The sequence below is a fragment of the Pipistrellus hanaki genome (genome assembly GCF_964339955.1).
Source record: "Pipistrellus hanaki genome assembly, chromosome: 5".
Taxonomy (NCBI): Eukaryota; Metazoa; Chordata; class Mammalia; order Chiroptera; family Vespertilionidae; genus Pipistrellus; species Pipistrellus hanaki.
The window spans coordinates 79,603,463-79,616,429 of NC_140507.1; the positions used below are offsets into that span (position 1 = coordinate 79,603,463).

At 52.5% G+C, this 12,967-nt stretch overlaps 1 protein-coding gene across 1 annotated transcript in view; it reads left to right on the forward strand.

Annotated features, from left to right (window-relative positions):
- Nucleotides 1-857: 857 nt before the first annotated feature.
- The window catches only part of CYP4F22 (cytochrome P450 family 4 subfamily F member 22), a 31,335-nt gene continuing 19,225 nt past the window's right edge, over nucleotides 858-12,967 (forward strand). The window contains exons 1-2 of the mRNA XM_084885965.1: nucleotides 858-952; nucleotides 9,015-9,237. Of these exons, the coding sequence (XP_084742091.1) occupies nucleotides 9,016-9,237 (222 nt within the window). The 5' untranslated portion in view covers nucleotides 858-952; nucleotide 9,015. The remainder of the gene's footprint in view (nucleotides 953-9,014; nucleotides 9,238-12,967) is intronic.

Here is a 12,967-nt window from a genome sequence, read left to right on the forward strand (position 1 = left end):
CCTGCAGCCTGCGCCTCAGTTATGGGTTGGCAATGGTAGCTGAAGCCTTTGCTGTTTCTAGTCTCCTGTGGCTGTCTCAGGCCCCCCTTCGCACCCCCCCCCCCACCTCTTGCCTTTGACACATATTTCCTGGGACTTGGTTTGCTGGGCCCCCGAGGAGAGTCCGAGGCCAGCTGCCTGCCCACTGGCCCAGGTCAGCCACCCACCCACCCACTGACCCAAGAATGGTATCCGGAGGTGGGGCTGACTCCGACCAGACACACCTGCAGCAGACGGGCTGGCCAAAGACAATAGGATCAAGGGAGGGTCAAGGTGGCTGGCCTCCGAGGGTGGGACGGGAGGAGCGAGCCCAGAGTCTGGTGCTGCTGGCTGAGGCCAGAGGCTTTCTTGGAGGGAGGAGAGCTGCAGGGCCCAGGGGAGGAGGTTGGCCCCAAGGTCGCTGGCTCCCAAAGGTGGGTGGACTCGGGGATTCCTGGTGGCCACAGAGGAGGCTCCTGGGGGCTTCTGGGGACCAGGGGTGCTGACTTAGGGAGCAGGCCCTGAAGTGGGGGCCACGTGGAGTGCTGGGATGGGAGCAGGGTGACTGTTGGGGAAGGATGGGAGGAGAAGGAGCCAGGCAGAAGCAGGGGGCAAGGGGCCTGAGCGTTTGTGGTTTCGGGGTGTCCCAGTCTTGGTCTCTTTCGCTGTCTCTCTGCGTCTTTCTCCCTGTCTCTCACCTCTCCAGCTCAGGCCCTGCGCCCTCCCTCCCAGACTCGGTCTCTCCAGTTCCCAGTCTCTCCCCGGGGCGCGCCCAGGTCCCCGCCCCGAAGCCGGGAGCCGGGAGCCGGGGGCGGGCGGGGCGGGCCGGCGGGCGGCGGGCGGAGTTAAAGGGCCGGCGCGGGACGGCGCGGGCAGAACCGAGGTGGCGACGCCGGCGATTCCGGATCGAGGGCCCGAGGCCAAGACCCGAGGGGTGAGTGCCGGCGGAAGGGGGTTTGGGGGCGCGCCTAACCCGATCGCGCCCTGCGCCGGAACCCGAGGGGTGCGGGGTCTGCGCGGCGGATCCCGGGGCTCAGGACAGAGAGGCGGGTCTGGGACACTGAGGTTGGGGGTGCTGGGCAAGGGTGGGTGGGTGGGTGGGTTATTGGGTGTCCCAGACGGTAGCTACTTTTGACAGCGCAGACTTTTCTGTGCCCTTCGGGAGCCCGGGGTGCATCCTTTCTGGGTGTCCGCGGTGGGCAGGGGCCTCAAGAAGGCGCACCCCAGTCTGCCCCCCCAATCAGGGTGTCTCAGACCGACTCACGCTCTGCCCTGTGCCGCCTCCTGAGCGCTGATTGGCATCAGTGGGATTTCGTTGTCTTAAAAAGGAGGCTGTGTGTCCCGGCCAACAGACTCACCAACCACCCATAGCAGGCACAGCACCGCTGGGTGCCCCTGGGTGAAAACGGGGTGCCCTGCTGGGCCCCAGAGGCAGCTGTGAGGGTGTGTGAGGTCCTGCAGTGGATCCCAGCTGACGTTGGTTGGATGCTGGTGAGGGTATGCGCTCCGGTGCCCCCTTCTCTCTTCCCTCACCCCCCCAGCCTCTCGCCCCTTGCACCGGGTGGTAGCTAGCTGCTCCCGGACCATGCAAGGTGGCCGGCCGAGGCCCACCATCTGGGGAGCATCAGGCTGAAGGCGGGAGGGAGACAGAGCGGCACGGGGCGAGCTGGGATTTGAACAAACCAGCCTTGGGTGACCCCAACATCCTGGGCACTTTCCAATGGCCCCGGCCTCTCTGTCCGTGTAGCCCGGCTTGGGTTTCTAAGTGGTAACCTTAGCTCAGCCTGGCAGCCGGTGGTGACCTGAGTAGGTACCTGCAGAGGGGCTTGGATGACACGGGAGTCATTCACAAAATGGGACCCTCTCTCTCCCCTCCGGCGAGCATCGGGCCCCGCTCTGCGAATGTCAGGTGGCCGGGTACAGCCATGAGAGGTTTGATCAAGGGCGTCCTGTGTGCCAGGCACCAAGCTGAGTGCATTAAAAATGCTGGGTTGTCGTAATAGCTTCACTGAGTAGGTAATAGGGTCCTGGGGAGGAAACCGAGGTTCAGAGTGGTACAGACACTCGCCTGAGGTCACACAGCAGAGGTTTATAGAATTCTGAGTCTCACACTGTGGCCACAGTTGCTCCGGATGGTGCTCACAGACCATTGCAGGCCTGGGATGATCTAGATTACCACTGGTGGCTTTAAAACTTCTTCTTCTGCCCAAGCTCTCCCATAGGGTGCCCAAAGCTGCCTCGAGACTCCCCCCTTCTCTCTCCCCATGCCAGTTTGTCCCCTGGACCTTGCGCTCAGAACTGCCCCTGAAGTTCTTTCTCAGAACCTCAGGAACTGGGGAGTGAGCTCTCTCCGTCAGGCCTTCTGGGGCCTGGCACTTTGGGAGCGTAAGAGTCTTGGGTGGGGCAGCCCTTTGGCAAAGAGGGGGTCACAGGGGTGCCATGAGTCAGCCTGGGTGTGGGGTAGTGGGGCCAGTGTCACGCGCTTGGCTGCCAGGCTGCCGGCCGGCCCCAGCGCCTGTGCTTCAAGGAGAGGCAGAGAGATGCTTCCGGCAGGGTCTCTGTCCTGGATTCCTTCCTGGGAGCCCACACACCTTGTAGGACAAGTCCTCGACTGGCGGCTGGGCCAACCTGACAAACCAGAGCTCCATGGGCGTGGGCCTTGGAGCCACCGGCACCTCCATCTCCAGATAACGTGGGGCCTCAGCAGGACAGGCGGGGCTGCCTGTGCCAGGGCAGGGCTGTGGGTGCCCTGCCTGGGTCTGGGATGAGCGTGAGGGCTGGTGCAGAGGGGAGTGGGTATGCCAGCCTCCCACAGCACCCGATGTGGGAGTTTCTCTCACTTCTGGAAAAATAGGAACAGCCGGGATAAGGACAGTGGCTGAGCTTTTGCATGCTCCCCGCTAAGCCTCACCTCACTGAAGTGTCCTAAACAGCCTTCACGGGGAGGTCCTGCTAGCTGCAACCCATTTTCCAGATTGGTAAGTGGACGCTGAGAGTGGGGACTCGACTCACTCGAGGCTGCTTTGTGGGGGATGAGCAGAGTCATGATTTTGAGCCTAGGCTGGTTTGAGTCAAAACCGAACAACTTTTCATTTTGTTTTCTTTTAAGTTGAAGCGTAATGAACATTTAGGAGAGTGCACATTCCAGAACTGGGCTATTCAGGAATTTTCTCAAATTGCAATTACACATGTCACCAGACCCAGATCAAGAGAGGGAAACCTGCCGGCAACCCCCAACATGCTCCTCCCGCCAATGGAAGCATCTTAATTCATATTTTCCTTAATTTCGACTATTTAATTTTGAAATAGACTTAAAAAACACACACATATTTTATTGATTTTTTACAGAGAGGAAGGGAGAGGAATAGAGAGTTAGAAACAGGGCTGCCTCCTTCACACCCCCTGACTGGGGATGTACCCGCAACCAAGGTACATGCCCTTGACCGGAATGGAAACTGGGACCCTTGAGTCCACTGAGCCAAACCGGTTTCGGCTAGACTTTATTTATTTATTTAAAATATATTTTATTGATATTTTTACAGAGAGGAAGGGAGAGGGATAGAGAGCTAGAAACATCGATGAGAGAGAAACATCCATCAGCTGCCTCCTGCACACCCCCTCCTGGGGATGTGCCCGTAACCAAGGTAAATGCCCTTGACGGGAATCAAACCTGGGAGCCTTCAGTCCACAGGCCGACGCTCTCTCCATGGAGCCAAACCGGCTAGGGCTAGACTTTATTTTTTAAGAGACGTTTTAGATTTACAGAATACATAAGAAGTCTAGCGTTCCAACACAACCTTTCAACTCCCTACAATGTCCTGCTATTAACGTTTTTGAATGGGCAATAGGTGCTCATGGTTTAGAATAGGGGTGTCGAACTCAATCAGAGAAGGGGCCAAAATCTAAAATCCAGCCTAAATCGCGGGCCGAATGGTTTACTGAACAGTCATAAACTGACAATGTCATAAACTGACAGCGGAGTGCAGTGATGACAGCGCGGTGCGGGCCACATTGCAAGGCCTGGCGGGCTGGATTTGGCCCGCGGGCCTTGTGTTTGACACATGTGGTTTAGAAAATCAAAGTCCCTGAGAACGAAGAGGGAAAGTTGTCTGCCTGGCACTCCTGCCCCCGGTTCTCCCAGGCCCCTTCCAGAGGCAGCCACCCTGAGAAACTTCACGTGGGTCCTCAAAACACTTAAAAAAAATATTTTTATTGATTTCTTACAGAGGGGAAGGGAGAGGGGATAGAGAGCCAGAAACATCAATGAGAGGGAAACATCGATCAGCTGCCTCGTAACCAAGGTGCATGCCCTTGACGGGAATCAAACCTGGAACCCTTCAGTCCACTGAGCCAAATCGGCCAGAGCCAAAACACTTTTTATATTTCTTTGCCTCACCTTTATCTCCTCGGTGCCCAGAACAGAGTCACACACAGAGCAGGGGCTCCAAAATGATTTGCCAGCCGAATGCTGGAGGAGTGCATGCAGGGCGCTTGGGAAGGGCTAGCGTTCCGAGAAGGTCACAAGGCTCCGTAGTCCTCGCTCCCTGGCTTCTTGGCATCGCTGGGAGAGTCATTATCCACCGTTAAATTGGTAAAGAAATAATCCCCATAGCTGCTTCCTGCCAAGCATGTGGCCTGGAGCTGCCCGTTCGAGAGGCAGCAAAAGGCAGCCCGATCGCTCCGCCTGGGGCTTGTGACTTGGAGCTCTCTGTGCTTTGTTTTGGGGGGTTGTCTACACCCCACCCCTCCCCTACCTGGATCTTTTATGGGGCAGAGCCCCTATACCAGGCAGTCTGCATTTTTTTTTTTTTTTAAAGTTTAAATTGCTGAAACCGGTTTGGCTCAGTGGATAGAGCGTTGGCCTGGGGACTGAGAGGTCCCGGGTTCGATTCCAGTCAAGGGCATATACCTTGGTTTCAGGCACATCCCCAGTGGGGAGTGTGCAAGAGGCAGCTGATCAATGTTTCTCTTTCATCAATGTTTCTAGCTTTCTATCCCTCTCTCTTCCTCTCGGTAAAAACTCAATAAAATATATTTTTTTAAAAAGTTTAAATTGTGGTAAAATACACATAACATTTACTATCTTAACCATTTTAAGGGTACAGTACAGTGCCATTAAGTACATTCATATTACTGTGCAATCATTTATCTCCAGAACCTTGTCATCTTCCCAGACTAAAACTCTGTTCCCATGAAATATTAACTCCCCCCCTCCTCCCCTGCCTCTCCCTTCCACTCCCACCCCCTAACACCCCCGACCCAGCCCCTGGCACCCACCCTTCTACTTTCCCTCTCTAGGACTGTGATTTCTCTCAGGACCTCATGGGAGTGGGCCTCACAGTATCTGCTTTTGCTGTGACCGGCTTGTTTCAGTTAGCACCATGTCCTCGAGGTTCATTCATGTTGTAATACGTGTCAGAATTGACTTTTCAGGGTTGAGTGATATTCCATTGTAGAGATGCACCCCATTTTTTTTTAATTTTTTTTATTAAATTATTATCTGTGTACATATTTTAACATTGCCCCCCCCCATACATACCCTCCCTCCCCAGAGTTTTGTGTCCATTTGTTGTACTTATATGCATGTATACAAGTCCTTTGGTTGATCTCTTATCTCCCCCAGATCTCCCTACTCTCCCCGCTGTAATTTTACAGTCTACTTGTTGCTTTACTGTCTCTATATCTATCTTTTGGTTTGTCAGTTTATAATGTTTTTTAATATTCATAAATGAGTGAGGCCATGTGGTATTTCTCTTTCATTGACAGGCTTATTTCACTCAGCATGATGTTCTCTAGTTCTATCCAGGTTGCTGCAAATGATGAGAATTCCTTCTTTTTTATGGCAGCATAGTATTCCATTGTGTAGATGTACCAAAGTTTTTTGATCCAATCATCTGCTGACGGGCACCTAGGCTGTTTCCAGATTCTAGCTATTGTAGACTGTGCTGCTATGAACATAGGGGTGCATATATCCTTTCTGATTGGTGTTTCTAGTTTCTTGGGATATATTCCTAGGAGTGGGATTACTGGGTCAAATGGGAGTTCCATTTTCAGTTTTTTGAGGAAACTCCATACTGTTCTCCACAGTGGTTGCACCAGTCTACATTCCCACCAGCAGTGCACGAGGGTTCCTTTTTCTCCACAACCTCGCCAACACTTGTCGTTTGTTGATTTGTTGATGTTGGCCATTCTGACAGGTGTGAGATGGTACCGCATTGTTGTTTTGATTTGCATCTCTCGGATAATTAGTGACTTTGAGCATGTTTTCATGTGCCTTTTGGCCTTCCTTCTGTCTTCTTTTGAAAATATTCTATTTAGGTCCATTGCCCATTTTTTAATTGGATCATTCATCTTCCTTTTATTTAGTTGTATAAGCTGTTTGTAGATGTTGGAGCCCATTTTGTTTATCCATTCATCCTTCTGTGGACACTTGGGCTGCTTCCGTCTTTTGGCCGTTATGAATATGGCTCCTGTGGACCTGAAAGCACACATATCTGAGCCCCTGCTTTTACTCCTTTTAGAGATCCACCCGGAAATGCGATTGCTGGAGCACATGGCAATCCCATTTCATTCCTTTGAGGAACCTCCACACTATTTCCCACCACCTGGCTGTACCATTTTACCTTCCCACTGGCAATACACGTACATTTTGGTTCCTCTGCATCTTTGCCAGCACTGGTTATTTTCTGTTTTGGATAGTAGCCATCCTAATAAGCGTTCATGCCATCTTCATTTTAAGTCAGACCATCCCAGTGGGCCTCTCTGAATCTGGTGATGATCTACCAGGTCTTTTCCCAGGAAGCAGTGACCAATAGAAACTTCATGTTTTCTGCACGGTTGATATGGCCGGACATCAGCAGGTGGAAGAGCCTGTGAATCTGAGCACCAGGGGGCTCCCCCTGCTGGAGTGGGTGGGGGAATGAGGCTGAGGTGGGGACCTAAAGGGCAGGCTTTCTTCATCTGTGTGGCCGGAGGAAGTAGGAGCAGAGAGGGAATTCTTGTCTGCTAGGACTGGGTAGAAAGAAGAGGTGAGGACAGGATCCACCCTCCCAGAAATCTCCTTGGCATTGTCTGAGCTCAATGGGCTCTCCCTGTGAAGGTGATTGAGGTTGATCTCTGGTGGGGTCTTCTGGGGCCAGCTCTTGTCTCCCTTGAGCTGGGGCAACTGGCCTTTAGTTGCCTGGAAAATAGAGACAATGAGCCTGGCTGGTGTAGCTCAGTGGTTGAGCATTGACCCATGAACCAGGAGGTCACAGTTCGATCTGGGTCAGGGCACACGCTTGGGTTTCAGGCTCAGTTCCCAGTGTGGGGTGTGGAGGAGGCAGCCGATCAATGATTCTTTCTCTCATCATTCATGTTTCTATCTCTTTCTCCCTCTCCCTCTCTCTGAAATCAGTAACACATGCTTTGTTTTTTAAAGAAAAGAAAATGGAGGGAATGATGATGCCTCCCTCTAAGGGAGGGATTTAAGATTTAAGATTCCATGAGACAGGGCATGCACACCCCTGAGTGTGGTGCACAGCGTGCAGTGAGGGCACCCTATCTGGTCACCGAGTTATTATCATTGTTACCCACCCATCATGATTCGGTTGGTTCCTTCAGAAGCTGACCCTAGATCAGGGACTTGAGTGCAAGCCGTTTATCTGGGAAGTGATCCCAGAAAAAGCCGGTGGGCAAGAAGGATGTGAACCCGAAATAATTGAAAACAGGGACTCAAACAAATACATGTCCACACATGCATAGCAGCCCATGTCCCAATAGGCAAAAGGTGGAGACATCTAAGGTGTCCATCATCGGATGAATGAATAAACAAATTATGATATGTCCTTACAATGGAATGTCACTCAGCAGAAGAAATAAAGCACCGGCACATGTCACAACGTGGATGAACCTCGAGAACATCATGCCGAGGCAAAGAAGCCAAACAGGGAAGGTCGCCAGTGGTATGACTCCATGGATAGGAAATGTCCAGGACAGGTAGATGCACAAAGACAACGAGTAGATTCGTGGTTGCCAGGGGCCTTAGGGTGTGGGGAGGGGGATAGGGTGTGGCTGCTCATGGGGACGGGGTTTCCTTTCGGGGTGATGAAGACATTTCGGGACGAGGTAGAGGTGATGGTTGCACAACAGGGTGAATGTTCTAGGTGCCACTGAACTGTGAACTTTACGATGGTTCCTTCTATGACATGTGACACCTCAATTCAAAGAGGGAGGAGGTGAAGGGGAAGGAGGAGGAGAAGAAAGAAGGAAGTGGGGCATTTCATAGGGACACTTTCTATTGTGGCCAGCTGGAGTTTAATCCCATTGCGGGTGCATGAGGAACCCACACCTCCGAGTCATTGCACCCAAGGCGAGAAGGCGCTGGAGTCTTTGTCTAGCCACACTCACCCTTGTTTTTTTTTTTTTTTTTTTTTTTTTTTTTTTTTTTTTTTAATATATTTTTATTGATTTTGTACAGAGAGGAAGGGAGAGAGATAGAGAGTTAGAAACATCGATGAGAGAGAGTCATCGATCAGCTGCCTCTTGCACACCCTCTACTGGGGATATGCCCGCAACCAAGGTACATGCCCTTGACCGGAATCGAACCCGGGACCCTTCAGTCCCCAAGCCGACGCTCTATCCATTGAGCCAAACCGGTCTCTGCTACACTCACCCTTGTTGATGAGAGCTGCTTTGGGGGGCAGGGCTTGTCTTATTTTTCCAGCATTCTGGCCAGCCGCGGGGGCGGAGAGGTCAGGAGGGATGTCCTGCAAAGTCAAGGCTGAGGGCATGTGGTGGGGCACTGGTGCATCCATCTGGCCAGCCGGTGGAGACCGCTGCCGAGGGCAGGAGAGATACGTACTCCTGGCATCTGGAACTCGCCTGTATTGCGCACCTACTGTGTGCCAGGCGCACCATGCTTGACTCCACAGATCACCACGCCTGTGCATATGGCATATGGGTGGCTGGAGGGCGGTTTCCATCTGCACTGACCCCTCCCCGCTGTATCCCCCCAGGATGCTGCCCATCACGGAACATCTGCTGCGCCTCCTGGGACTGGAGAAGACCGCCTTCCGCTTGTATGCTGTGTCCGCACTCCTGCTCTCCCTGCTCTTCTTCATCTTCCACCTGCTGCTGCGGTTTCTGCGGCTCTGCTGGCAGTTCTACGTCACCTGCCGCCGGCTGCGCTGCTTCCCCCAGCCGCCCCGGCGCAACTGGCTGCTGGGCCACCTGGGCATGGTGCGTGCGGGCTGGGTGGTCAGGGCTGGGCAGATCCCAAGAAACTGGTTGTAGCCAGGATGTGAGACTGAGGCTCAGAAAGGGCAAGCAGTTTGCCCAAGGTCACATGGCTGGGATGGGGCAGAGCTTACTGCAAAGTTTTCTCTGTAATTCCAGGCTATTGCTGACCCTTCATATGATATATGATATTTTTATGATATAGTCCTATGTAATAAAGAGGTAATATGAAAATTGACCCTCATGCCCTCACACACAATAGCCACCCCCATGTGATCAAAGATGGCCACCGCAAGATGGCCTGCAGAGTAGGGTATTTGTGGGCAATCAGTTTGGCAGGGAAGGGTAGTTGGGGGTGATCAGGCCAGCAAGGGAGGGCTGTTGGGGGCAATCAGGCTGGCAGGGGAAGGTATTTGGGGGTAATCAGGCCAGCAGGGGAGGGCAGTTAGGGGTGACCAGGCTGGCATGGGAAAGCAGTTGCGGGGGGGGGGGACCGGGCCTGCAGGGGAGAGCAGTTAGGGGCAACCAGACTGGCAGGGGAGGGCAGTTGGGGGCTACTGGGCCAGCAGGGGAGTAGTTAGGCATTGATCAGGCTGGCATGGGAGTGGTTAGGGGGTGATCAGGCTGGCAGGCAGAAGTGGTTAGGGGTGATCAGGCTGGCCAGCAGGTGAGCTGTTGGGAGCCAGCAGTCCTGAATTGCGAGAGGGATGTCTGACTGCCAGTTTAGGCCTGATCCCATTGGACATCCCCAGAGGGGTCCCAGATTGGAGAGGGTGCAGGCTGGGCTGAGGCACCCATCCCTCGCCCACTTCCTCCTCCATGCACGAATTTTGTGCACCGAGCCTCTAGTAAGATATAATATTCAGAATACAAATACCAATGCCTGTGAAGTTCATCAGTTCCTAGGACCCAGGTGGGGGATGAGGGGGCATGGTCCTGCAAATTTTGTTGCTCCATCCCCAATCCCAATTTGGCTCCATACTTTATCTCCGTTTAATGCTGTAGTCCTAGGTCATGGCGCCAACCATTTCCTTGCATTTCATTTCATTTCTTTCTTAATGCTCACATGTATGTGCTAAGTATTATACCAGGCGATTTATAAATGTTGACTCCTTTAGTCTTCTGGACAATCCTATGAGGTAGGTCCCGTTACTATCCTCATAGTACTGAGTCTCAGAGAGCTTAAGTGACTGAGGCTCAGAGAGCTTAAGTGACTGGCTCTAGGTCACACAGCTTGTGAGTGGCAGAGCTGGAGTTCAAACCCAGCTATCTGGCTTCAACACAACTGCTCTCAGCTCTCTTCCTCGGCTACCTCTATTTTCTGGATAAGAAAGGCCGGACTTTTCTAGAAGGGCGTCGCAGGCCAGGGGAGAGAAAACCAGACTCCCGAGGGCTCTGAGGTCCCACGCTGAGTGTGGAAGAGAGCTCGGGAGAGGTATTATGGACCTGATGCCCTCATCTACCAGCCACTGCCTGTGTGACCTTGAGCAAGCTCCTTCACCCTCCAGACCTCAGTTTCCCTGTCTGTATTGCAAGGACTGTGATCATGCCTAACAGCCTCATGGGATTTTTTTTTGATGATTTCTGCAGTCATCTCTGGGGCAGGCTTGGCACAGTAGTGGATGTGTGAGCTCAACTTCTGGGTCCTGATGGGACAGAAATATCTAGAAATATTTTAGATTCTGCTCAGAGGGAGTGTCTCAGAAAAGGAAGTGGGATATGCATTTCCACTCAATAGGAAAAGAACATTTATTTAGTTTATGTTTTGGGATTATCTCTCCCCCTCCTCCCCCCGGAGCCAGCACTCATCAGGTTTTGCCTGTTTGGCTTGAATCCCATCCCTCTCTTCCATCCTCACCTCTGCTCAGGCCTCCTGCTCCGCTGTTGAACATGGTCCTCCTCCTCCTGGGCCTCTGCTCCAGTCTCACTTCTTCAGTCCACCCCCCATCCTGTCTTAGAAGGATGCTTGAGTCCACCGTGCCCCTCCCCTGCTCACACACTCTCCGTGGCTTCCACTGCTGTCTGAAGGTGTTCAAGGCCCTTTCTACTCCAACTCCCACCCTCTCACCTGTCCCACCAACCCCCTCCCACCCCGTGGAATGACTTCCTATTCCTGTAGCAAGACTCCCACTTCCCCCCGTTCATGGCCTTTGTTGAAACTGTGCCCTCTGCCCAGAATATAATTTTCTGTTACATGAACTTCTATTCATCTTTCACACCGAATCTCCAATGCCCTTACTCCTCTGGTTTGGATGGTGGTCCTATAGGTGATAGCCAGGCCCTGGCACCCTGGGCAGTTGACGAGGGCGGGTTCTGAGGTCCAGCCTTGACCTCGTGACCCAGCCGCCTCCCCCCAGGCCATGAGACCTGGGTGAGGCCAGTCTCAAGGGTGTGAACAGTCTCAAGGCTGATCCTGATAGAGAAGGAGACCTAGGCGCCAGAGAGGAGTCATTGTTCACTTACTCATTCTGTAAATTGCTGGGCCTTCCCACTGGCCAGGCCCTGGGTTAGGCCCCTTTGGATCTGAGCTCTCCCCTAATTCTCACAGCCTGTGCATGAAGGACAGATCTGCCCTATATTATAGACGTCACCTTTGGGGCTCAGAGAGGTTAAGGGGCTTGCCCAAGGTCACACAGTGGCTGAGGGTGGATTTGAGTTCAGATGCATCTGACACGGAGCCTGAGGTGTTTCTGTTTCAGAGAGCGTGTTGGTTCAGAGCGGGCAGTGTTGTAGCTGGGTAGCCCGTGGTCACATCCTGTCTCAGCCAGGATGGCAGAGGGTGCCAGGGCCTGCCCATATCCTCTGGGCCCATTCCTGGGTGCAGTGGCCTGACTTCCGGCAGCCAGCCCCTGGGTGCGAGGGCTTTCCCCAGCAGCAGGGGCCCATCCCGCTGTGTGGACCGCGAGCGTGAGCTTTCAAGCCCCGGGAGGGCTCTCAGCCATGACGATGGGACTGAGTGGGTTAGTGGGTTGACTCTGAGATGCGTGTCCCTCTGAGGTGCCTCGTGGCACCGAGCCCTGGTGGCCCATGGGGGTTACTTTCTTGACAAACTTATTCTTTACTAACTACCTTCCCTCACTTGTCACTTCCCCACTTCCCCTTGTTTGTTTTTTTTTGGGGATCGCCCAAATCAACTACTTGTCCTAAAACTCTCGTCTCGGGACTTGTTTCTGGGAAGGCCAAACCAGGACACTCACTTCCCTGCAACATCAGGAAAAGCAAAATGGGGGAATAGTAGCAATTCTGTCACCGGGTTCTTCTTGTGTGGGTTGAACGTATACATCTGTGAAACATGCCCCAAACAACGCCCAACATGGCAAGCACACACACGTGTTAAATGTGACAATAGTAGTATTATTTTATTACTAACAGAGCAAAACTTGATAAATACCAACCATCATCATGAATGTGTTTACTGTCCTTGTTTTTATTTCTTGAACATCAGCTGTGTGTCAGGCCCCGTACTGGAATTCTGATGCTTTGTTATTTCTTTCTTTCTTTCTTTAAAAAAAAAAAAAAAAAAAAAAAAAAATATATATATATATATATATATATATATATATATATATATATATATATATATTATTGATTTTTTACAGAGAGGAAGGGAAAGGGATAGAGAGTTAGGAACATCGATGAGAGAGATACATCAATCAGCTGCCTCCTGCACACTTCCCACTGGGATGTGCCCGCAACCAAGGTACATGCCCTTGACCAGAATCGAACCTGGGAC